Raw genomic sequence first — 26,871 nt, 5'->3', positions numbered from 1 at the left:
ACTTTGAGAAAAAAAAAAAAAAAAAAAGGAATTAGCTTTCAAGGAGCTTAATGTCCAGTTGGGAAAATAATTCGTAAGTGTTTGGAGAGTTAGAAAATGTTAAATAATAGACTGTTCCAGTCTATTCCACAGCAATGCATGAGGTATTACAGAGCAGTAATTGATTGTCAGTGGTAGAAAGGGAGGGTGTGGGGAGGAAAGGGGAAGGTTGGGAAAAAAGAACCTTGAAGAATGAATTGGGTTTGAAAGATATTTGCTAGTGGGGTAAATATTGTGAACAAAAATAGGAAGATAGAGACAGCACTGACATGGACAGAAGGTATTACTATAAGAAGATAAAGAATGAGACATAGGCTTGAAAGGACCTGTGGTTTTTTTTTTTTTTTCTTTTGGAAATTTTACTTTAATGACCAGTATAATCCTATTGATTGGATCTGTGGTTCTCAATCTTGGTGGCACATTAGAATCATCTGTTGAGTGTTTAAAGCTGCCTATTCCCTTCATCCCCACCCCCCTACATTATAATCTAGTTGGCCTGAGGTGAAGCCCCAAGCTTATTTTTTTTTTTTGAAGCAAAGCTTTCCGGATATTTCTAATGTGCTTTCAGGTTAGAGAACCCATGGACTACCCTGACCTCTTCTCTGATCTTCTCTCTTGCCTGCCCATATATTGGCTACTTCCTCCATAATTAGCTCTTCCAGTAAAGGTACAGGGAAAAGATTAGGGAATTTTGGCAAGCATCACACCAGGCATGTGAGCTGTCATTTATACCACAGAGAACTCACAAAATGGGGTGTACAGCAGTTACAATGTTTTTCTTTAAAGCTGAAGCAATTTGCTAGTTAGGTTAATTAGGCAAAATTTGTGAATTTGTTAGTAATGTTACAGCCATTAATGGCTTGGGGTTAATCCAGGTTAAAATATATTTCCTTCCCACCAAATAGTGGGACTCTATCTGTACTTTCTTGCCAGTATGTACTTTCTTACCCATACTCTAAGGTGTGTGAAAAGCCTGTCTTAAGACTCAGCTTCAGTGTGACAGTTCTACAGGTTAGCATATCCAATTTGCTAAATACAGAAAATGTTTAAAAGAATAGTTCTTTTAAAATGATGTTTAAAAACATCTCTTTTATGTCTGTAGAGTTTTAAAATACACACCTCTAGACTTGCCTGACCAATTCTTGAATGTGCTGGGCAGATCGCAGTTATATCACTATCCCTGTAATGCATAAATAGTAATGAGAACTTCTGTATTTTTAATCCTTGCCTCAAATATTTTTGATTGCGTATTTAGCAGACATTGACCGAGCACCTCCTTAGCGCTAGGCAATGGGAAAGGAAAGAAGAAAGGTTAAAATGCCTTCAGCCCTCAGTAACAATTCAAATGTAGAGATGTCAAATGATGTAGGAACAAGGTGGAAATAGAGAGCTCAGAGCCAGCTCAGGGATGGTGCCTCAGAGGGCTGAGCTAAAATCTAGGGAGTAGATTTTGTGCCAAGAGGTCAGAGGCAGGACAGAGCAGAGTGTTTGGGAAACTACAAATATTTCCAATGTGGTTGGAAGGCAGAGAGGCAAGAAGTGAGGCTGGAAAGATTTAGGGGTGGAGATGGGGCACGAGTTGATTGGAGGGCCCTGTGTACCCTGCCAGAGTTTGGCTTTTAACCTGTAGGCACAGGAGGCAGTCACAGGAGCATAGGGAATTGGCTTCAGATATTCGTACTTTTAAGTTACCCCCAAATCCAGACTTAACTGTTTACTTCTTGTTAACAACATTATTTGTTCAACTCAAAATTGGAGTGACTATTGCATATAAGAAATGGCTACAAAATAAGTTTTTACGTAGTCCTTCTCAACTATGCAGATATCTTGCAAATTTCAGCTTCTTCATTACCTGCTCGTAATGGAAGTCTAATCGTTAAAATGATTTTTTGTGTGAATTTCTTTTAAAATTACTTTGAGTATTTGGTTTTGAAGGTTTCTAGAAAGCCTGTCCTTTTTGTCTGCTACTGCTCTGCAGGATTGGCAAGGCAGTGTACGGCTTTCTCTCGAGCTACCAAGGCAGCAAGGATAAAAATAGGACAAACTTTAAGAATCTCAGATATTTTCAGATAACAAAGACTGATTTATGTGGGCCCGTTTTGTGCTCTGACAAAACATAGAGACGCTTTTGTGCTGAGATTAGCAAGGGTGCTGATGTCAGTTCTCTTGTCGAGCATCAAGCTTTATTCTGTGGCTAAATTGTGCTTTGTACCATAATCCAGAGAACCTTTGTATCTGCCTTATTAAAGTGTGTAGTTTATGTAATTGCTTTTGTTTTCCAGTTTAATCTGTGCCAGATTCAATGAGGGTGACTCATTTTGTGACTGAGACAAACAGTCACATTTGGACCATGTTAAAAATAAATAAATAAATGGCAGGTGCTGCTTGGCTAAGTTCTGTGTTTTAATGCTGTAATTTCCTGCCGTAAGGGTTCACGTCTTGTATAATGTCTACTCAGCCTCTAATCGCTAGCCCAATATATCTAGTGCACCTCAATTCATTGCTACTCATTTCTTGATTATTTATTTTAGTTCCTAAGGGCTTTTTGATTTTTAACAATGTGATTTCAATAGGGAAACCAAGGAATGAATGGGGGGGCCAGAGTTAGCTGGAAAACAAAGAGTGACACGTAAGCTGTAGCAAAAGGACATGTTTCATGCTTTTCTGTTTTTGCCATTTTCCCAAGATGTTTTGCGCATGTGTTTTGGTAAAGTTATTTATGTTTATTTTATTATGTATATGTTCAGTATTGGAGTTCTTTTTCTCAAATGGAAGATGCTTTGAAAGCACTCTCTTCATTGTGGCCCATGTATCAAATCTAATCTCAAAAATTTTACAAGTCTGCTCTCTCAGGAGAATTCTATTTATTTATTGTACAGATATTCTATGTACCAGGCCCAGTGCTATGGCAAATAAAGCAGACATGGTCGCTATCTTACTAAACTGTTCAGTCTGTTTGGGGAGTTAGATACTACACAAATAAATACAAGGAAAAATTGAATTGCAAAATTACATAATCACTACATAGGTAAGTAATAGGATCTCTAAAACTATGCTATTACTTTACTTTACACTGGAGTTGGTTGCATTGAGGGTAGTCAGGAAAGAGAAGCCCTGAAGGTTGGAGTTGGCCAGGCAAAAAGTGAGAGAAAGAATAAAATGTATTTAGGAGAAAACATGTGCAAAGTCCCTGAGATAGGTAAGAGTTTAGCCTCCTGTAAACCCTATTATTGGAGGGGAAAAGTGACAGTTGATAAAAATTGAGAGAAAAAAGACAGGAAACTGTATTTAAAAGATGAGCTATACAAGCACAGCAATATGGTACTATTTAATAGTATAGGGGCAAATGACACTCCATACAGTGCAGTAGCCTCTGACAGCCTCTTAAAGTGCAGTATAGAAATGGATGCTTATAACACTTAGTCTGAATCATTGGGGAATGGATTATGTTTAGTGAAGAATGTAGTAAAGCATTTTAGAAAGATTTGCATGCAAGACAATAAAGTTTTAAAAAGTCATTTCTGTATCTTTAAATACATCATCTTTAAATGAAGCTTCACTGTCTGGAAAAATCACTTACTGAAAGATACGATTTCTTGAGGGCCCTGTATAAATAACATCATATTCTATATTCTTTTGCTTTACTTCTGCATTACTTTTTAAAGCTTACTGCTTGATAGGGAAGTATCCATAGAGGCATAATTTTACTAAGAGGGAGTATTTATTTATTTTGCAGTGAGTAGATCCATATTCAATGAATGGATTTTTATACTCCAGAACACAGTGCTAAAATCATGTGAATCCAATGCTTTATGACTTTCAGTATTATCTAAAACATCCATAGGATTCTACCCTGCCTTCCCCCGGACACGAATTATTTACGTATTCCTTTGAGCTCGGTGAAGAATGAGAAGTTAATTTAAAATATTGATGATATTAAAGACCTATATAATGTTTTTAGGTCTTTGTGATCTCTCTAGTAATCCTCTTGTTAAAGGATTGCCTAAATTTTTCTATAGAGGAATACCTGTTCATTTAGCAATACCTCTGCAGACATTTTGCCTGGGTTGCTATAGTCTCAAGTATTTTCATGTATGTTAAACTTTTTTCACAATTAGTCAATTCTTTGAAGGTAGGAATAATGAATTATATACTTGTTTTCCTTCCCACAAGTAGCAAAGGGAATGTTTTATTCCACTGGGGTTCATAAGATGTCTTGTTTCTGAGTCCTTCCACTTCCCAGAGTGTCCCCACTACCCCCTGCCCTGCTTTCTTCTTTTTTTTTTCTTTTTTTTGAGGAGGAGGAGTCTTGTTCTGTCCAGGCTGGAGCACAGTGATCTCAGCTCATTGCAACCTCCCACTCCGAGTTTAAGCCATTCTCCTGCCTCAGCCTCCTGAGTAGCTAGGATTACAGGAACCTGCCACCACATCCAGCTAATTTTTGTATTTTTTAGTAGAGACGGGTTTCACCATGTTGACCAGGCTGGTCTCAAACTCCTGACCTCAAGTGATCCGCCCACGTCAGCCTCCCAGTGTGCTGGAATTACAGGCATGAGCCACTGTGCCCAGCCCCAGAGTGTCCTCTTGAGGCAATCTTACCTAGAATGTTGAATCTGGAGCAGAGAATGTCTCTTAGTAAATGACTGAGACTTGCTAAAATAGGCCTCTTTCTGTCTAGCTGCCTCCCTGAGGAAGAATTTCAAAGAGGAGTAAGGTGTAAGTTTGTTTCCAGGCACACATGTTGGGGTTAAAAGCTGATGAGGAAGACTATTTGTCATTTGGTTCTGCTTTTATTATTTGGTGAACATAGATTTAGGGAGGGTGATAGTAAAATAATTTTTAGGCTTCTTCTCTAGGTGTAGTATTAAACTCAAAATTTACCAGAACCTGTGGAGGGGGTGTATGATGAGTGTAGTACAGATTGCCCATGTGTGTTTGTTGGGAAGAGGAGGGGAAATATTAAAAAGTTAAATCCCATACTCAAGAATACAAATCTTATTTGTGTAGTCTTTGAACAACAGGCTGTGTGGCTAAAAGAGAGACACAATCGATTGCTTCCCAGGCAAGAAGCCAGAAAAGCTTCAAAACCCTTTTTCCCCTCCCTACTCCTTACCACTACACCTAAAAAAAAGAGAAGCCTTTTAAATGTTTAAAATCTGTAGGAGTCTTATGAAGAAGCAGCTTTATGTGTATTCTTTATGGAATGATATTAACGCATGAAAATTTGTTGCTTTTTAAAAAATTGTGGCAAAATATACATAACAAAATTGATCATTTTAACTATTTTTAATATACAGTTCACTAGCATTAAGTATTAATACAATCACAGCGCCACTGCAACCATGGCCACCATCATCTCCAGAACTTGATCTTCAACTAAAACTCTAGGCCCATTAAATGCTAGAATAACTCTCCATTCCCCACCTCCCCACAGGGGCTGACAAACACCATTCTGCTTTCTGTCTGTATGAATTTGACTACTTGAACTACCTCATATAAGTGGAATCATACAATATTTGTCTTTTTATGACTGGCTTGTTTTACTTAACAAAATGTCCAGCTTCATTCTTTTGCACATGGATTTCTAGTTTTCCTAACACCATTTGTTGAAACCATGACTTTTTCATATTTAGTAAAAACTGAATCTTCCTTGATTTATTGCCTGATATTATATAGCAGGAGATTTAATAGAAGATACTGAATATATATACATTATTAATTTAATTGAATTGTTAGTAAACATTGCTTTGCAGAGTGGCAGATATCCTGTGGTAAAAACACACACACAAACACACACACACATATTGTGACTTTCTCTGAACAATGTATTTGTAAAATCAGTTTGATAAATGTGCCTCTTTTTGAAAATATTATCTCAAGTTAATACTGAATTGATATTTTTGTTTTGTTTCTAGGCATGGAAGAGGAGATGGTTCGTGTTACGCAGTGGCCGTTTAACTGGAGATCCAGATGTTTTGGAATATTACAAAAATGATCATGCCAAGAAGCCTATTCGTATTATTGATTTAAATTTATGTCAACAAGTAGATGCTGGATTGACATTTAACAAAAAAGAGTTTGAAAACAGCTACATTTTTGATATCAACACTATTGACCGGATTTTCTACTTGGTAGCAGACAGCGAGGAGGAGATGAATAAGTGGGTTCGTTGTATTTGTGACATCTGTGGGTTTAATCCAACAGAAGAAGGTGAGTTCAAGATATTATTCAACCTGAATTCTTCTTTTCTGCTACATTTCTAGAAATGTCATACAATTCTTTGTTATTTTAGTTACACAATATGATGTTTTATTTTTATAATAGGAACTTGACATTTGGAAAAAGCACTGAATCCTTTAATTAGTTTGGGGAGAAACTGTTTACAAGTTTTAGAGAGACAGACTTAGACATATTGGGGCAGTTTTTAAATATCCTGAGGTAGAAGGTGACAAGAAGACATTTTAAGAACATTTATTGAGTTCCAATATAAATATTCAGTTTAACCATATAACACTGTGGATATTTTACTATTTTTCACCTATTAAAAATAGCATATTTGGCCGGGCGCGGTGGCTCATGCCTGCAATCCCAGCACTCTGGGAGGCCGAGGCGGGCGGATCACGAGGTCAGGAGATCAAGACCATTCTGGCTAACACAGTGAAACCCCGTCTCTACTAAAAATACAAAAAAGGAAAGAAAAAAAAAAGCCGGGCTTTGTGGCAGGCACCTGTGATCCCAGCTACTCAGGAGGCTGAGGCAGGAGAATGGCGTGAATCCAAGAGAAGGAGCTTGCAGTGAGCCGAGATGACGCCACTGCACTTCAGCCTGGATGACAGAGTGAGACTCCATCTCAAAAAAAAGAAAAAAAAAAGCACTTTTATGGAACTCAACCCAATTCTTTAGGTGCTATTTAAAAATGTATTTTAAAACTATATTAGATTATGGCCGGACGCAGTGGCTCATGCGTGTAGTCCCTGCACTTTGGGAGACTGAGGCAGGTGGATCACTTGAGGTCAGGAGTTCTTCAAGACCAGCCTGGCCAACATGGTGAAACGCCATCTCTACTAAAAATACAAAAATTATCCTGGCGTGGTGGCACATGCCTGTAGTTCCAGCTACTCAGGAGGCTGAGGCAGGAGAATTGCTTGAACCCAGGAGGTGGAGGCTACAGTGAGCCAAGACTGCACCATTGCACTCCAGTCTGGGTGACAGAGCAAGACACCGTCTCAAAAAACTATATTAGATTATCCCATTTATGCCTAGTGTTCCATTATTGGAACGCCAAGCATGTAGGAGTTATTTATATCCCACTGCTCAAGGTCATCGCCAAGGTCTGATGGCAAACATTCAAAAAATTGCAACCTCAAGCATAAATGGGTTATGAAGTTGGGAAATAGCCAAGGAGATTATCATTACCTGTGAAATGCAAGTGAGAATCAGTCACAAAACACAATGAACAAGTACCAAACAAATGAATTACTTAGCACAGGTCCTACAAGGAGCATGGAGGAAGGAAGAGGGGTTCAAGGTTTGGGTAAGAGGTAGTGAAGGAAAGCTTCTGAAAGGAAAATAAATTGCAAGATGTAGGCTTTTGAAAGAAATAGTATTTCTGCATAAATGAAAGGAGGGATGCAGAACCCTCCAGGCTTAGGGACTTGGGAAAGAACAGACCCAAAGAGGGAATTGAATTTTACTTGACTGGGGCAGGAGGGCTCTGAATGGAAAAGGCCCAAGGACAGTTGCTTACAGATCTTGAATGAGGGACTGAGATTTGGGGTGCCTATCCTGGAAAGAGCTGAGTGACTAGAGGGCTCAAGAAGAATTTTACAAGTGGAATTCTACCTTGGGTACTTTATTATTATTATTATTATTTTTGAGGTAGGGTCTCACTTTCTCACCTCGGCTGGAGTACAGTGGCGTGATCTCTGCTCACTGCAACCTCTGTCTCCCAGGTTCAAGCGATTCTCGTGCCTCAGCCTTCTGAGTAGCTGGGATTACAGATGTGCACTACCATGCTTGGCTAATTGTTAGTATTTTTAATAGAGATGGGGTTTCACCATGTTGGCCAGGCTGGTCTCAACTCCTGGCCTCAAGTGATCCGCCCGCCTCAACCTCCCAAAGTGCTGGGATTACAGGCGGGAGCCACTGCACCTGACCCCAGGCACTTTTTTATAGCTGGCTGACCACTTCTTCTCGCTGCTCTTCCTTTTTAAACAAATGCTAAACACGTAGGTAGGGGACTCCAGTACAAAGTAGCTTTGTAGAGCCAAGAATCAGAAATAAAGGTGAACTGAGGTCTTTGACCTTCTTGTCTTTGTGGTTATACTCACATTTAGAAGTGTGCATTTCCGAACATCTACATTTAGGAGTGCTGTAGATACCGTAAGGAGTGGAAAATTGTGTTAATAATCAACACCAAGAATCGGATTGAAGTAGAACTAATCATCTCTGATGAGCTCAGGCCAGCTTGCTGCTTCCTCTCTGGCCAGTCAGCAGCCCTGGGGAAAGGAGCCTGCCAGGGCTGGGGTTTGCCCAGTGGGGTTGGGGAAACCCCTTGATGAGGAGTTCAGAATCTCACGGGAACAGCACTCTTAAGAGGGAAGGAAGGATCCAGCTTCGCTAGGAGGGGCTGATGAAATAGCGATCTTCAGCAGAGCCCTAGTGATTAAAAACCTCAAGAAATTGTTTCACAGGAGGAATTAAGGCTTCAGTTGTTTTTGTGAAGTTACTAAATGTGATCACAGTGTAAGTGGGCATGGGGGTGCTACTTCTAACTTCAGTTAAAACCCTGTCCTTTCCTGTTTGCATTTATGGTTTGTATTTGAGTGCAGCAGAGGGTTTCAGAGTTAAAATTACAAATGAGATAGCTCTTTTTAATGGTTAACATCTAGTCAGTAATGATAATTATTGGATTTAGACAGCACATTAGTTTTATTATGCGATGGATTTTCAGTTAAAATAATTTGTCATTTTATTATCTTCTTGTTGTTTGCCTATTGCCTTTTCAATGTAGAATTTGTTTGGGGTGACATAAGGGCAGACTTTTGTCTCTGTTGGTTGTCTGTATAGATTGAGCTGATCCAAAAAGCTAAATCGTAGATGTTCTTCCACCACTCTTACTTCTTTTTACAATGCTCCTAAATATTTTTACAAAGGAAATGGGATGTTCTTATAGAGAATGTGCATTCTTCAATCAAGGAATGTGAGTCTGATTTTTGGAAGCGCATTCAAGGGTGGGTAGAGTTGAGAACCCAGAATAAGAATTTCTAATTCTCAAGTGTCTGAGATGAACTTTGCAAGTTTTAAGGCACAGTGTCTTGTCTATTTGGCCACCTTAGGATGATTCTTATCGTTTGGGAGCCTGACAGACACCCACTCAGCTCTGAGAAGGAAAGCTTGGTGTGTTTTTAGAAAATTGATTGATTAGGTCAACAATTTATTTGAGTTTGCTGACACTCTCCTAGGCTGTGGGAATTCATTCAACAGATATACATTAGGTGATTAGTTAAGGAGCCAAAAGGTAAACATCACAGACAGAGCATCTAATGGGAGAGGAGTCATTAAGAGAAATATCCAAAATAATTCATAATAATAATTGACAAGTGCAAGTTTATATGTACACATGTATATATAAATTATGCATTAAAATATATATACAGTGTATATATATATGTGTAAAAGTATAATTATGTGGAAGTTTATGAATATAGTTCTTGTGCTCATAGAGCTTACAGTCAGTCTAGTAGGAGAGACAAATAATCCAGGAATTATACTACTGATTCATAAGCGCTCTGCTAAAGAAGAACTAGATAAGCATAGTTAGCAGCAGCATCTGATTTAATCTTAAGAGGGTCAGGAAAAGCCTAGGTAGTTTTCAGTGGCTCTGTGATCATAACTGATAATGTACTGAGAGCTTTATTTTTGTACTTAGCAGAACATTTTCATCAATTTTAGAAGTCAGAATCAGTCTCTCCCAATGTCTGTTTTCATGTTATAAAATTTCTACCAAATAGAGGTGAAGTTTCAAAACTTAGAAGCTGCAGTGATCTTTTCAGTGGCAAAACTCTCAGTTCCTTACAAAATAGATGAGAGGTATATTTAGGTTGAATGCAACTCTCAATTTGTGAACTTTTCATCTTTACAATATCCATGGTTGGGGGAGGGTTGTAAGAAAATTCATAGTATGATTAATCAGATTTCTTTTTCTTTTTCTTTTTTTTTTTTTTTTGAGGCGGAGTCTCGCTCTGTCACCGGGGCTGGAGTGCAGTGGCCGGATCTCAGCTCACTGCAAGCTCCGCCTCCCGGATTTACGCCATTCTCCTGCCTCAGCCTCCCGAGTAGCTGGGACTACAGGCGCCCGCCACCTCGCCCGGCTAGTTTTTGTTGTATTTTTAGTAGAGACGAGGTTTCACCGTGTTAGCCAGGATGGTCTCTATCTCCTGACCTCGTGATCCGCCCGTCTCGGCCTCCCAAAGTGCTGGGATTACAGGCTTGAGCCACCGCGCCCGGCCAGATTTCTTATATATAGTCTGTGAGTTGGCTACCAAGTACAGCTGTATTAATCACAAGTCAGTTTTATGTGTTCATTAACAGAGAAAACAAGTATCTAAGGACTTTAATCTGCCAATACGTTCTACATTGAGGTCATGAGCTACATAAAAATGCAACTGCATTTATTTTTTAAATTCTATGATTGAGATTTTTCACAACTTCATCCTGGTTATTTCCCCAAATAGCCACATTTAGAAGTGTCTTAATATACTGTGTTGAAGTATTTGTTCAGTTTCTTGGAATAAATCTGTAAAGCATGAACAGTTCTTCATTATGTAGTATTAAGCAGCCAAAATCATATTTATTCTGTAATTTTGGTTTTTGATCCATAATGGCAAAACTGCAAAAAGACTTTGAAAGTATTTCACACATTTACGTTCTAAACAGAAGAATACTGCTATTATCCTTTGTAATCATATTCATACAGTTTAATAGGACAGGGTAAACATCAAAATGCCTTTGTTCTTCCACTGACTTGACTACCTGCTTTATATTCTCTTGTGTCCAAATAGATATCACCACCAATCACTAAATAATAGATGTTTTTGTTTTTATCTAGATCTGTCCCAAGCCCTCTGTTCTTCCTCTTTCAGAGAGCTGACTGTCCTCCTACTCTTGGCTTGAAAATTAGCTAACAGCACAAGATAATTTTTTTACTATGCTAATTTCAGACTAGATATGAGAAGAAATAGACCATGCCTGGTTATCACAGTCTAAGAAAATAACTGTCCCCAGTCCCTGTGAGAATAACTAATTTTCCCCTGAAAACAAAAGGAAAAGGGAAAAATCTGACCTGTGTTTTGATTCCAGGAACCTCTCAAAATATCGTTACCATGTTATTTCCGCTGCCCCAGGTGACCACTGCTATTATTGAATACTCAAAGTGCTGGCAGGCTATATCTGTTTTTAAGTCCCAGCTCATTAAACTGTGTGTGATTCCTATGAATGCTTTTCTTTAGTAGTTTTGAGGATAGAAACTAATTTCTTTGTTTTTCTTGGAAATGTACAGATTTATTTTTGTTTCTACAACACAAGGTAGAAGCTGTTAGATCTGCTAAACAAGTATTGGGAAGCAGCTCACTAACTTCATATAAAGGCCTCTAGTCTAATTAGATGCAGGATTAGAAAGTTGCCTCTGAGTTGCTTTTCTCAAAATGCGCAGATCATGGTGGCTTAATAAAAAATAAGTAAAATTATCTGTTTGATATTCTCCCCTTGAGTCAAGTAGGTGTAAACTAACATGTAAGAATATACATACACTTTCTTTCCTGTAAAGCAGTCTTCTCAATTGGGGGCTTTTTAAAATTTCTTTTTATTTACTTTTTTTTATTGAGGTATAACTTACTGTGAGGGGCATAAATCTTAAGCATACAGTTCAATGTAGTTTTATATATTGATCTGTATCTACATGTAGATACAGATGTCTGTGTAACTATCCCTCAGATTAAGAAATGGAACACTTCCCTCCTCCCCTAGAAAATTTTCTCATGCCTCTTTCCAGTAAAGCCTCCACCCAAATTAACTTTTTTAAAAATTGCTTTTATTACTATGGATTAGTTTGGCCTATTCTTGAACTTTATATAAGTGGAACCATTATTTTCTCCAGTATTAAGCCTGTGAGATTCATCCATGTTGTAGCATGTAACAACAGTTCTTCATTCCTTGTAGCATTTCATTGTGTGACTATATCACAAATTATGGATCTGTTTGAATGTTGATTGATGTGGGTTGTTTTCAATTTTTAGTTAACACAAAGCGTAGTGAACATTTCTTTATATGTCTTTGATGAACATAAACACTTAGTTCTTTTGGGTATACACCCATGAATATGACTGCTGTTACCGTACAGACGTATATTTAGCTTTAATAGGTTGAACAGGTTTAGTTTTCCAGAGTTAGTGTACCAGTTGCCTACCTACCAGCAGCGTGTGAGAGTTTACATTCTCATCAATGTTTGATGTTGTCAGTCTTTAATTTTAGCTATTCTATTGGATGTTAGTGGTATCTTGTGGTGTTAATTTGCATTTTCCTGAGAACCAATTCAACTAGAGAGTTTTTAGTTCTTTTTTCTTTTTCTTTTTCTTTTTCTTTTTTTGCACATTTCCAAGCCACTGCTCCTGAGATCTTGATTTATTGAGTCTCCTATGGTGGGGCCCAGCCAATTAGTTATCTACAATTCCCCACAAGTGATTCTTAGGCCTTCAAACCTCTGGATAAGAATTACGGCATTTGTCAGCATTGCTTAAAGGTTTATTTTAAAGTCTCCAAGAATATTTCACAATCTACTAAAGAGAGAGTCATGACAAATAAAAAGTTTTTCTGCTTGAAACAGATTAAACAGATCATGCTATATTTAAGGGTCTTCAGTAGTTGAGTGAATAAATTGAAGAAGCTGCAATGCAGGCTGCTTCCCAGAAAATTGCAACTACTGCCATGTCTTATTTGTATCCACTTGTTAGATTTGCCTTTTTCAAATGTTCTTCCATAAAAAATGGTGTATTTAGAAGTGAGAAAATGGTTTTGTTAGCATTAATGATAATGCATGCTCTTTGTAGACCCTTATTTGCTAAGTTAGACAGTTCTATTCGAAATGCTTCTCTTTACAGAAAGAAAAATTCTTAAGCACACCAGATAAATCATTAATCAATAGAAGCAGAGTAACCCTGACCTGTTTACATTTAATTGTGAACATGAAGGTAGACTTCTACACTAGAAACCAAACAAATTATTCTATCAGTAGATATAGCCCATCTTCAGGGAAAAGAATCCTATCTGGTCTCCTGAAAAGAACATGGGGCTCACCACAGTTTTATTATGGTATGCTCAGGTACAGTAAGTTAGTGGTTACAAAATCAAAGAGCCTGTCACGTCAAGTTTGAAACCTTCTACCTTACGAATAAGAAAGAGTAGAATTGTTTCCTCGGGCTTCAACTCTTCTGCCATTTGGGGTTTCTTTAAGTAATTATTTTGAATGTTTAGAGTCATTGTCTTGGCACCCCAACTTTTGTGAGGGATACTAACACGAGGGCATTATGGTTTCAAATAGAATAAACCGGGCATGAGGTTAGGGGTCATGTGGGCCAGTTTATTATTTGTGGATTTCATCACATGATAATCTACTCTTCACTGGAAGCTTGTTCACTGAAAGGCTTTCCCTAGCAGTACTTAATAACTTCCTAAGTAAATTTCGATTAGGAGTTTGCTCCTGCAGCTTACTGGCCTTTAATGGATGTTAATTATACTCTTCATGCCTTCTATTTTAAGAAATGGGAAATAACTTTACACACATAAGCAAACCCTAAACTAATGTTTGGTTCTTAGAAGCTTGATACCAGCATTACTTAGAAAGAGCAGTAAGTCAGAAACTCAAGGCAGAAAGCAAAATGGCCTGTTCCATTACTTAATGGTAGTATAGAATAGAGGCAAATCACATGTCTTTATAAAATAGAACAGAAGTTTATTTTTTCAGACCAGTTGCTTAGCTTTGGTCAGAAATATAATGTTAGAGAATATTTACACACAGTGAAATACTTATATTAAAATATGCAGAGCTGAGTACATAGTCAAATTAACATGAGTAAAATAATCCCAAAGACTACAACTTTGAAGATAGTGCATTGTCTGAGCCAAAGTAGTGGAGTGGTTCCCTCTTCCCTTTTAAAGTCCTCTGTATGTTAATGTGGTTTGGAGTGGTCTCTACTAAAAATACAAAAAATCAGCCGGGCGTGGTGGCGGGCGCCTGTAGTCCCAGCTACTCAGGAGGCTGGGGCAGGAGAACGGTGTGAACCTGGGAGGGTAGCTTGCAGTGAGCGGAGATCATGCCATTGCACTCCAGCCTGGGTGACAGAGCGAGACTCTGTCTTTAAATATATATATATGTCTTCATGTGCTATGAAAAAGTTTTTTGTTTGTTTTGTTTTTTTTTTTTCAAAAAAGGAACCTTTGAATCTCTGTCCTCTTTTCAGAAAATTGAGAGGATCCTGCAGGTATAAAGAGGGTAAGATACTTCTGTCATTTACAGGTGGGAGAAGTAGAAGGTTGAAAATGAGATGGTCCCATTGTGTTAATAAAACAAAGTCAGACAAACGTAATTGCCTGGCTAGGTGATTTTCTTTTCTACTCAGTGCATTTAGTGTATAGCCATGAAGTGTATAAAAAGTATTAAAAGTGTATCTGTAAAAACAACCACCTGAAAAAGTTATTTTAGTAGTCACAGTGAAAAGCTAGAATTCATACTATTTCATATAGGGAAGTATTTCCAGTGAGTAGTGTTTTTTGGTCAGAACTAAAAATTGAGCTGGTTTATTCCATTTTACCATGCCTGTACTGTAGAGGAAAGGGGAAGTATATGGAATACACTTGTGAATACAGTTTGTAGGATACATTAACAGTTTTCTGAGTGGGCTGCTCGTTTTTCCTCAATAGTGTATATATTTTTTTAAGCTCTTCTTTAAAAGATAAATATTTTTCATACTTCTGTTAAATCCTCAAGGATTAACTCTGAGTCACAATTTGTGGTATTTTAAGTCTTTTTAAATAAATCTGTATATTTGCAACTGAATCAAAACAGTAAAACATTTCACAGGGTAGGGTCTGATGACCATTTTATAATCAACATTTTTAGACACCACAACAGGTATTTATGAGCATCCACTGAAATTATGGCATTATGTCATATAAATATGCAAAAATTCATTTTTTTATTCTTGTGTTTATACATAAGAAAGAAAATGCCGGGCATGGTGGCTCCCTGTAATCCCAGCACTTTGAGAGGCCGAGGCAGATAGATCACGAAATCAGGAGATTGAGACCATCCTGGCCAACATGGTGAAACCCTGTCTCCACTAAAAATACAAAAATTAGCTGGGTGTGGTGGCGCATGCCTGTAGTCCCAGCTACTCGGGAGGCTGAGGCAGAAGAATTGCTTGAACCAGGGAGTTGGAGGTTGCAATGAACCGAGATTGTGCCACTGCACTCTAGCCTGGTGGCAGAGCAAGACTCCGACTTTAAAAAAAAAAAGAAAAGAAAAAGGCCTTTCTGTGCTACCCACAGAGGGGTCCATACGGCATTGTTCTGGATTCCCATCGTAACTTAAAGGGAAACTTTCACAATGTCCAGAGCCCTTGATGGCCTGTGGATGAAGGAGGAGGATGTCCTTAAGTTCCTTGCAGCAGGAACCCACTTAGGTGGCACCAATCTTGACTTCCAGATGGGACAGTACATCTATAAAAGGAAAAGTGATGGCATCTACATCATACATCTGAAGAGGACCTGGGAGAAGCTTCTCCTGGCAACTCGTACCATTGTTCCCATTGAAAACCCTGCAGATGTCAGTGTTATATCCTCCAGGAATACCGACCAGAGGACCATGCTGAAGTTTGCTGTTGCCACTGGAGCCAATCCAGTTGCTGGCTGCTTCACTCCTGGAACCTTCAGTAACCAGATGCAAGCAGCCTTCTGGGTGCCATGGCTTCTTGTGGTTACTGACCCCAGAGCTGACCACCAGCCTTTCATGGAGGCATCTTATGTTAACCTACCTACCATTGCTCTGTGTAACACAGATTCTCCTCTGTGCCATGTGGACATTGCCATCCCATGCAACAACAAGGGAGCTCACTCCATGGGTTTGATGTGGATGCTGTCTCAGGAAGTTCTGCGCATGCGTGGCACCATTTCCCGTGAACACCCATTGGAGGTCATGCCTGAGCTCTACTTCTACAGAGATCCTGAAGCGATTGAAAAAGAAGAGCAGACTGCTGCTGAAAAGGCAGTGACCAAGGAGGAATTTCAGTGTGAATGGACTTCTCCACCTCTTGAGTTCACTGCTACTCAGCCTGAGGTTGCACAATGGTCTGAAGGCATGCAGGTGCCTTCTGTGCCTCTTCAGCAGTTCCCTTCTAAAGACTGGAGCGCTCAGCCTGTCATAGAAGACTGGCCTGCAGCTCTCACTGCTCAGGCCACTGAATGGGTAGGAGCAACCACTGAATGGTCTTAAGCTGTTCTTGGACGGGCTCTTAAGCAACATGGAAAATAAACATCAGTATCTAAATAAAAAAAAATTTTAAAAAACAAAAAATTAACTCCTGGCATAAGGTGTTAGATTTTGTTAGATGAGCTATGAAGACTTGACATTACATGGAGCATAGTAAAGATAAAGTTAGAAGTTGGTTCAGCTTCTCTTTACTCAGGCCAGATTCTCTAACAGAAAATTTTTGAACTTGATTCATCTCGGAGTGCTCAGAATTTTTGAGAAGCAAATCCCAAAACTGCACATGCAGATGAATGGGTCTTAACAGATTTGGAAGTGCTGCTTGCCTTAATTTCTTCTGACTTGACACAAAGTCTGTAATCCCAGCACTTTGGGAGACTGAGGCAGGAGAATCTCTTAAACTCAGGAGTTTGAGACCAGCCTGGGTAACATGTGAGATACTGTCTCAACAAAAAGTTTAAAAAATTAACCAGGTGTGGTAGTGTGTGCCTGTAGCCCCAGCTACATATGAGGGGAGGATCGTTTGAGCCTTGGAGTTCCAGGCTGCAGTGAGCTAAAATGGTGCCACTGCACTCCAGCCTGGGCACAGAGGGAGACCCTGTCTCAAAAATAATAATAATAAATAATAAAACAAATAGAGCGATCAGTGAGTGTCTGTGAATGAAACATTTTTTCAGCATCTGCAACATGTAACACAATGCATAGGAGTTCTGATCCTTGTTTGTTATTGGGATTAGATATACACTGTCATATTTAGCCATATTAATGTGTGATTATTCAGGCTTCATAATTAGGATATGACTTCTTAGGTCCAAGAGGTTGTAAAATGAGCTAAATAAACATGATTGTGGTACATTTATGAATATTACAGTTAAATACATAAAGGCATTATCAAAAGCATGTGGATTTATTCTTATAATTTATTATCTAGAGAAAATAGAGCAGATATTTAACCTCTCTATGGTAAATTAACAAGCCAAATGACATGCGTTACTGATGCAGAACTTTGTTCCCTAGTTCAGCTAAACAGGGCTCTTGTCACAAGACCAGGAAAGATTAGGAACACAGACACATTGAAGGGTGAGGAGAACGGAATTTATTGGGCCAAAGAGGAAAAGAAGAAAAAAAGTACCCTCAGTAACGTGAGAGGGGGTCCTCCTAATAGGCTCCCCACCTCACAGACTGAATTCCAGGCCACCACCCAGGAACTGAAAAGGCCAGGCTCCTCCCCGTATCTATCACTCCCCGCTCTAAAGAAGTACATCTAAGTGCCTTTAGAGTAAGGATAAGGACGAAGACCAATCTTAACTTCTTCCTGCTGACAAGGGTACCTGTTTTGGGAAAACAGCAGTCAGATCCCCCTCAGTGGCCATCTAGGGTCCCTGGCAAAAGGGGCCATCATTCAAGGCTCCGGTTGCATGACTGTTTGGAGTTTGATGACCTGAAGGTGAGAATAAACAAACCGGGTTATTAGAAAACATGTATCAAAACAGAACGGGGTAGTAGATAAGGACAGCTCAAAAATCCCAAGGCCTTTTATTGGTTTGCACAGGGAGTGGGAGGCCAAAGCCTGACTGGTTAAAAAAAAAAAAAAAAACTTTTACCCTTTATCCGGCATGTCAGGCTTCTGTGTTCCCTTCCCCCAAGCACAATCCTAAGTCAACTAGTTTAAGGTTTGGGAAATTAACTTTTCCCAGTTTGAAGGATGCATCAGAGGGGAGGGTCCCGTAGTACAGAGACACAATTACCTATCAGTGAAGGGAGGACGGAGGAGGAAAAAGAAGATTTTTTTTCAAAGGAGTCCTAGGGATTCAGAATGCATTTGAAAGGGGTACAGACTAAAGGTGAATGGCTACTCATCTAGAAAGAGGGGAGCGAGGCATCGCAAGTTCCCTTCTCTTCCTAGTGAATACCCAGGGTGTGTGAGGGAGAGAACGTGAAGCATCTCTTTCTTCCATCATTATATCCCCAAGTCCCCACAACCTCTACAGGGTGCCACCCATGGGTGTCAAAGTGGCCTTCACCTATGTTAACAGGGGGGCCTAGGAGGGTGAGAATATCTGCTCTTACCCACACATGCCCTATCCTCCCTGCTGTCAGTAGCCTTTGAATTCCCTAGACTACATTTATGCCATGGATATTGGCATAGCCTTTATGCATAAAAGGAGAAGCCTGGCTTAATGGATAGGAATAAGTCATGCTCACCTGTGCTGTGCCTTTTTTTTTTTTAACTTCCATTATTGTCTGCTTGTGGACCTCTCAGATCTAGTTTTATTTCCTAGGGCCTTTATCCAAAGCTTAGAATTGAGTTTGAGACAAAAATGTGTCTTGGGGGTTGTGTGGACTCCTTATCATAAGCCGAATGCTAAGGTGAAGCTGTGGAATTTAGTCCTCCTCCAACAAGAGAGAGAAAAGGATGTCTTGTGACACACCCCGATAACTGCTGGCTATAGTTATGCTTGCTAAGATCTGGGTGCATGGGACCTAGCTTTGGTTAGCTCCCCTGGTCTTACTTTCCCAAAAAGGAAACCTCCGGGTGATGGGCATCCTGTTTATTCCCATCACTTGACAGGAATTGCAGGATAATTACTGAGAACTAGAATATTGCTCCAGATTTTTACATTATCCATCCCCTTAGCTCCTTCTGAGCTGCAGCCTGGTTGGTTTACAGGAATAAGCAGGGTTAGTTTAAAATGTAGACAAGAACTTAAAAACAACTAGTGAGTCTAGAATATAATGACAAATGTATGACAAGTTTTGAAACATTTTCTCTCTCCAGTTCTTGTTTTTGTTAAAAACAAATCATGATAGTACTGAGTTGTTTGCAAGATAGACTTTAGTCTTATACTTGGCTCCGTTTGCATAAAGTGCACCAGAAAAAAAAATATATATATATATATATATACACACACATATACATATATACATACACACATACACATTTTTTTTTTTTTTGAGATGGAGTCTTACTCTGTTGTCCAGGTGGGAGTGCAGTAGCACAATCTTGGCTCACTGCAACCTCCGCCTCCTAGGTTCAAGTGATTCTCCCACCTCAGCCTCCTGAGTAGCTGGTACTACAGGCACGCACCACCACACCTGGCTAATTTTTGTATTTTTAGTAGAGATGGGGTTTCAACCATGTTGGCCAGGTTGGTCTTGAACTCCTGACCACAAGTGACCTGCCCGCTTCGGCCTCCCAAAGTGCTGGGATTACAGGTGTGAGCCATTGTGCCCAGCCCGAATAATTAATTTAACATAGGCCTTTTAGATTGACTTTGATGGAACTCGGTTCTACAAGGAATCTCAGGACTTTCTAAAGCCAAGTCCACCCATGAGTTTGTACCCTCAAATACCTGTAAGTTGGGTAAACTCCACTCTTCTTGAGATCCCAAGAACATGTGGTTCCCAGGCCTGTTGGAAAGTGACATTCTCTACTCACCACAGGTTAGGAACCCTGTACAGGACTGTGTAGATGAGCTATGAGGCCAATTTTCCCAAGGGGCTTTATTTGGCTCTGCAAGTAGAGCTTGACTCCTTAAACGGAAGCATACCCTTCCAGTCAAAGCCTTGGTAAAACAACCAGTTTCCCCAATTGCATCCTGTTGCAAACGAAAATGGATTCTTACTGCACTGACGCAAACAATCATATTGCCATAAGTTAAGAATACTCACAACTAGTTTCCAAATTCTGGAGAAGAGAGGCAGAGAGACAAATATGCTCCAAACTTTGTTCACAGGATTATACTTTACTCAATTATTAAAGGCTGTGAATAGCTCAAAATAAGTTTCCTTGGAGTCTGATAAACAAGGATCAGGAGTGTTCCAGGCAAAAGTCAAAAAGGTTACTTCAGTTTTCTATTAGTTCAGTCCATTTAGTTAACTCTTGTTTTGCTTGATATTTGTGAACATTTCAGCTCTCCATGAGTTGTGTACATTTTTCCTTTATTCCAATGTCACAGTCTCCTAAGTTATCAGAAACCTACGTTTGAAAGCATGTGTCAAAGTTCTGTAGCTGATTATAAGCCATCTTTTGAAGAGGATCAAAACAAGACAATTGTCTGTGAGTAATGAAATGTCAGGGTAGTTACAGTCAGAAACACAATTGAAAAAGAAATTTGGTTATCTCTGGTTTACAATAACATAACAACCTTAATTGTGATTGATAGCATATACTCAGGTATTAGAATTTTAGAAATCCCATACAATTTTGGAACATATAATAATAATATTCCCTAAGATATAACCTGAAGAAGATTAAACATCATTTTGGCAATCCCATGTACCTAAACATGTCAAATAGTTCTATTTATCTCTCTTCTGGGTGCTCCAGGGGCCCTCTGTAGCATCCAAAAAGCCAGGTGTCAGCAAAGACAATTTTGAAACTGAAGTTTGATTTTGGGAAGCCTGTTAATTATGTTAGAGGGTTAAAGCGCTTGATATTATGAAATAGAATTCCAGATTACCTTAAGTTACTTATTTTGCCAAAATGATGACTCAGAAATTTTTGGAAAAGCAGAAACCTTTTATAACCCCTTAAAACTTTTGCCAAAGAGATTAGTGCCTTAAGAGTACCTTATTGTGCTTTTATTTCAGTGCTCAATTTACAGAAAAACCATATTATACCCTTTTAAATTTAGTTAATATGTTCACACTTGGAATTTATTTTGCAAGATTTTTACAATCCTTTCACAACTTGTTTGAACTTTTAGCTTTATCTTATCAAATTCAAAATAATCCTTTAACCTCAGGCAAAAAGTTACATTTTGACATCTGCATTTTACCAATGATCTTTAGGCTGTTTCTATGTCTCAAAGATTAAAGTCACGTGAACTAAAAAAGTACCACAGCTTTTATCTTCCCTTTCAATATTTGATCCAAGCACCTATCCTTCTCTATAATTAATTAGAGCTCTTTTTATAGACATCACATATAACAGCACGTATATAACTACACAGACAGGCAGAAGAAAACCCAGTAACCACAAGTTTTTCATTTGCCAACTTCCTAATTGGATGATTTGCCTCCAGGTTGAGCCCATAAAGAGACAGGGTTAGGAAAACATGCAGCTTCTAAGGCCTAATAAGCAGGCATAACTGGGAGGCAAAAACAGATTTTGAGAGAGATCTATTCACTTTTAATTCTTGGGGTTTCATGAGGAAAACAGAGGTCTGTTCCTTCTCATGCAGGCATTAAGGGTGGCAAGGCAAAATGGAGAAAAATAATTCAGGTGACTAGAAAAAACCCTTTTCCAGCAAAGCAAGATCCAGGAAGAGAAAAACATAAAGGCCTTTTAAATATACCTATAATTTGGATATCCATTTTTAATTAAGCTGAGTGCTGTTTAAGAAAATTCTTTTAAATTCCTTGTTGTCCAACTTTAGCTGCACCAAGTGGTCAGTATTTCTGGCTTTCAAACTTTACTAAAGGCTCAGAAAAGGAAAACAAGGCAGTTTGTGGAGAGGAAGAGAATAAACAAATAGCAAAAGTCACATATATATCAAACCAGAAAGGACTCTGCCTAAGCCAGGATTGAGCCTGGGCCGCCACTGTAAAATGGCAGAGGCTAAAGAAAGCATTGCCACATGTTTATAGGTCACACTTCCAAGGACGTAAAACAAGATGGAGGCCTGCAGCAAAGTTTGCTACTGACCATACAGAAAGACATACAAAGCACACCAGATTGGCTGAAGCTTAAGATAAACCTCACAAATCCTTTTTCATAATTAAAACTTTACAGAGAAATAAACAGTTATCCTTATTCCTAGTCTAGTAAAACATCTGCAAAAAAAAAAAAAAAAAAAAGGGGGGGGCCTCGCTTTAAAGTTAACTCCTGACCTGGTGGAGAAGAGGAAGACAGCTTAAATGCAAGGCTGTGTTAACTGCTAATAGGGTGGAGAAAAGAAAAAGATACCTGATGAAGAACCTCTCATTCTTATGCAAATAGGTCTCTCAGTGTCTACTAGGAGAGAGACATGGTGGGGAATGCTGGCCAGTCCGCTGCGCAAAGGCCTTTTGGCCTTAGCCACCGCTGTGTATCTCAAAAAAAGGAGGAAAAAGCCGACATTCTAGATCCCTGGGAGTGACAGGAGTTGTGGGGAGGGGTAATTTACTCTACCCTCGGAAGTCTGAGGACAAAAAGGCCTAGAAATGAAAGGTAAAAAGATTTTTTGGTTTGCATCTTACCCTTTCTCATGCCCCACATTTGGGCACCAAAAATGATGCAGAATTTTGTTCTTAGTTCAACTAAAACTGGGTTTTTGTCACATGAACTGGAAGGATTAGGAACACATTGAAGGACACTTTGAGGGGAACGGAATTTATTGGGCAAAAAAGGAAAAGAAGAAAAATAAACTTCCAGCAAAGCGAGATGGGGTCCTTCTAACAGGCCCCCCAACCTCACGGATTGAATACGAGGCCACCACACGGGAACTGAAGAGGCTTCAGTTTCAACCCAGCCTTTTCTGTTCTGTAATAATATAAATAACAATATAAATTTGAACAGATTTATTCATGTATGAACATTTGCCTTTTTCTGGATTATTTATGGCCTTCTATTGCTAACCAGACTAAGAGCATTTTTTTTCTGGGCCTTTAATATACTTGGTTATGGCAGTGACTACAGCGGGATTTTATTCTAGAATTTCACCTGGTTTTCAAATTGCTTCATTCTGTACAATTTAGCTCTTTTCGTATGTCTCTCAAAACATAGTTAAGGGAATAATAAATTACTACTTTACTTGCTGGGCCTCTTTTCATGAAAATACTACAAAAATCCACTACATGGCAAATAAAGTTACGAGCTGAGGGAAGAGGTGATGCCTTAAAAGAAGCTCTTTCCTTGAACATGAATAGACTTTATTTTCACCATCCCAGAATTAGAAGTATTTCTCTAGTCTGCTAAGAGGTAGAAAGAAAAGAATGATCATCGAAATAAACACAGGGTAAAGAGCTGACCCTGCTACTCACAGGACCCCGGGCCTGGTGGCTCAGGCCTGTAATCCCAGCACGTTGGGAGACCGAGGCGGGTGGATCACGAGGTCAGGAGATCGATACCATCCTGGCTAACACGGTGAAACCCGTCTCTACTAAAAATACAAAAATTAGGCGTGGTGGCGGGCGCCTGTAGTCCCGGCTACTCGGGAGGCTGAGGCAGGAGAATGGCGTGAACCCGGGAGGCGGAGCTTGCGGTGAGTCCAGATCGCGCCACTGCACTCCAGCCTGGGCGACAGAGCGAGAGTCCGTCTCAAAAAAAAAGAAAAAGAAACTGTGTAATTAAATGGGTCTCCTTGGAAGGTTGGGTTGGCTCGGGAAGCACTTTATTATCATGGAGTTTTAAAGTATCTTTCTCTTCCACTAAGGTTGTAGAACAGCTTCCTTTTCGTAGCCTCAAAACTGAAGACTGTTCAAGGCAAGGTTAGCCGTGGCTTTTTTAGAGGAGCGGGAATATATAGAGAGTCCTACTCTTTAGATCTCTTTGACAAGAATAAAAAGTACTTGCTGTATAAAGGTCGCCATTTAGGTAGTGTTGTTTTAGCTGACATTGTCATGATTTATTCTGTTTTTGTGTGTTGAAACAATTTGTCTCCAAAGTAGCTTTGTTTTTCCAAAAATTCTTTAACTGTGATAGACGTGATAGTTAAACTTTGTGTTGCAGATCCTGTAAAGCCACCTGGCAGCTCCTTACAAGCACCAGCTGATTTACCTTTAGCTATAAATACAGCACCACCATCCACCCAGGCGGATTCATCCTCTGCTACTCTACCTCCTCCATATCAGCTAATCAATGTTCCACCACACCTGGAAACTCTTGGCATTCAGGAGGATCCTCAAGACTACCTGTTGCTCATCAACTGTCAAAGCAAGAAACCCGAACCCACCAGGTAAATTATACATGCCCGTGTGAGAGAGACACAGAGGCGTATGTATGTGTGTACGCATTAAGATTCTTATCTTTTAAACTTTTAAAATTTTGACTTGCAGGCTTGAAAGAAACCATCTGTATAGGCATATATTTAGGCTTTATATTTCAGGTTTACATTCCCCTATTGATTTCTGATATTCAGGAGATTGTATCGAAGAGACACAATCTCTGCCATCTTTGACAAAGAGCAGTTTTCCCTACAAGGCTCTTTTGGAAGTCTGTCTACTATTTTGTAGTCTTTGTTACAGACTCACAGTATTACTTGCTTAACAGATTTCACTGATTTATAAATGGTGATCTTGCTCCATTTCTTATGTGATTATAAACCAGCCAAGGGTCATCTTTTGTTTCTGAAGAAGGAGAGGAATACCTTCTACTAGAAGATTTTGAAAGCAAAACGATTCCATTGCAGTGAGTGTGTTGTGGTGGTTTTGGATCTGTGTGAGAAATTAATCATACAGGTAAAATCCCGATATAGCAAATTCCATGGAATATACAAATTGGATGTTAGTGAAATTTGATCAAATATATTCCTAAAAAATTATGAAACTTTTAGTCTTCATATCTAGCAATGAAGCAGAGCTTACCCTTTTTTTTTAAACCTTTTTTTCTGTTTTTTTTTTTTTTAAAGAGACAAGGTCTTGCTCTGTTGCCCAGGCTGGAGTGCAGTGGCACACTCATAGTTCACTGTAACCCCAAACTCCTGGGCTCAAGTATTCCTCCCACCTCAGCCTCCTAAAGCACTGGGATTGCAGGTGTGAGCCACTGCACTTGGCCTCCCTTTACAGATTTTTAAGTAGAAAGAAGTATATGGAGTACAGCACTTGACTGGAGGAATCATCAAGCCTGTCCCAAATTCTTAGTTTCTCTACCATCTCCTTCCCTGCCCCCACATCCCTTTCCTCTTCTAAGCTATAAGGCATTTTAATTGGATCCTCCTTGTTCCTTGATGTTGAATAGTTGGAAGAGTTAAGGCAGTAAAGAGCCAAGAAGCAGTTGTTTTACTGTTTTTAAAAGGAGCAGAAAAATGATTGAGAGGCCAGTCTCTGCCATTAATAGCTATGTGACAATTAGTGGTACCAGTCAATTAAGTACATTTTATTTATGTATTAATCAGCTGGGGTCTGGATAGAGAGTATATTTCTTGATAGATATGAAAAATGTTTTTTTAAACAAGATTATTATATTTTTTAAGCATTATTTTATGACAGAAAGATTTTTTTAAATGCAGAAAGTGATTATTGCTGGACTAGGATCAAAGTACTTGTTCAAAAATTTTGATGTAGAATATGTTAAGATTCACAAAATAGTTTCTCTGAACCATGCCCTGAGATGATGGAAACAGCTCACATTCATTCCAAAGCTGGATTTCTATGTATTTGTTGTAATGGGATTTTACCTGTAAGAGCCCAAAAAAATTTATAAATCAACATTTGTTAATATCAAATTCTAACTTGATTTTGCTTGTTTGCTGTGAGTATTTAAAAATTATACACTGGCAACTTTGTTACCTATGCTACTAACTAATATTTTATTTTATAAAAGTTCACAATTATTTTTCAGTAGCAACTTTTTAGAAGCCAACAGCCAAGTGACAGTTCTATATTTTATTTTTATATAGTGTATTTCATAATTTCACTGGTATCACAGCTTTCCTCTTGCAGTACAACTTATGCTCAAAATCATCACCCAGATGTATTTTGCTATCTATATTTTACAAAAGTGACAGTTAAATAGCAAATATTTATGAGGTAACCACTGTGTGCCCAATATTATGCTAGGTGCTATGAAGGTACAAACTATATAAAATAGAGTCTATTCAGATATAGACCTTTGGAGTTTACAAGTAAGAGTTAAGTGAAAACATGGAAGCATTAAATATTTAGAGATGAAGATAATATACGAGAGTTGCCTCGCAAACTCTTGTTTGTTCTGCAAGACTTTGGTTCGAATGTGCTCCTCTAGGAAGCATTCCTCTCATACTCCCAAGTTAGCTTAAATATCTTTCTGGGTTTTTATAGTGTCCCAGTTATGCCTTCATATCTTGTTTTATCGCAGTGTTAGAAACGGCTTGATGTTTTTACTTATTCTTCACTAACTGTAAGCTAGTCAGAGCAAGGAGCTTTACTTATTACTCATAATTCCTCTAGCTTCTCTTAACTCTGCATTTGAAATTAAATGAAGTACAAATTTTAGAATATGCATAGGCGCATTAGAAATTCCACAAAGGGACAGTGCAAGTGTTTTTAACATGGAGAAAACAAAAGCTTCATAGGAAGAATAGGATGTGAACTACACCTAGTTGGTGAGAGAAGAGAAGAAAATCATTAGTAATTTGTGCAAAAATAGCTTGAGGGAAAGGAAAGATGTG

General features: G+C 38.9%; 2 protein-coding genes across 4 annotated transcripts in view; both read left to right on the top strand.

Annotated features, from left to right (window-relative positions):
* Window positions 1-26,871, top strand: part of GAB1 (GRB2-associated binding protein 1) — a 131,175-nt gene that overhangs the window by 74,214 nt on the left and 30,090 nt on the right. For all 3 annotated transcript variants that reach the window (XM_011957188.1, XM_011957180.1, XM_011957196.1), the window contains exons 2-3: window positions 5,955-6,249; window positions 24,234-24,459. In XM_011957188.1, coding sequence (XP_011812578.1) covers window positions 5,955-6,249; window positions 24,234-24,459 — 521 coding nt within the window. The remainder of the gene's footprint in view (window positions 1-5,954; window positions 6,250-24,233; window positions 24,460-26,871) is intronic.
* Window positions 15,403-16,649, top strand: LOC105522611 (40S ribosomal protein SA-like). The gene has a single exon (XM_011957169.1). The coding sequence runs from the start codon at window positions 15,701-15,703 to the stop codon at window positions 16,583-16,585; it is 885 nt and encodes a 294-aa protein (XP_011812559.1). The 5' UTR covers window positions 15,403-15,700; the 3' UTR covers window positions 16,586-16,649.

This window comes from Colobus angolensis, unplaced genomic scaffold, assembly GCF_000951035.1.
Source record: "Colobus angolensis palliatus isolate OR3802 unplaced genomic scaffold, Cang.pa_1.0 Scaffold111, whole genome shotgun sequence".
Classification (NCBI taxonomy): Eukaryota; Metazoa; Chordata; class Mammalia; order Primates; family Cercopithecidae; genus Colobus; species Colobus angolensis.
The sequence above is the reverse complement of the archived record's forward strand: the minus strand, read 5'-3'. Positions and strand labels throughout refer to the sequence as shown.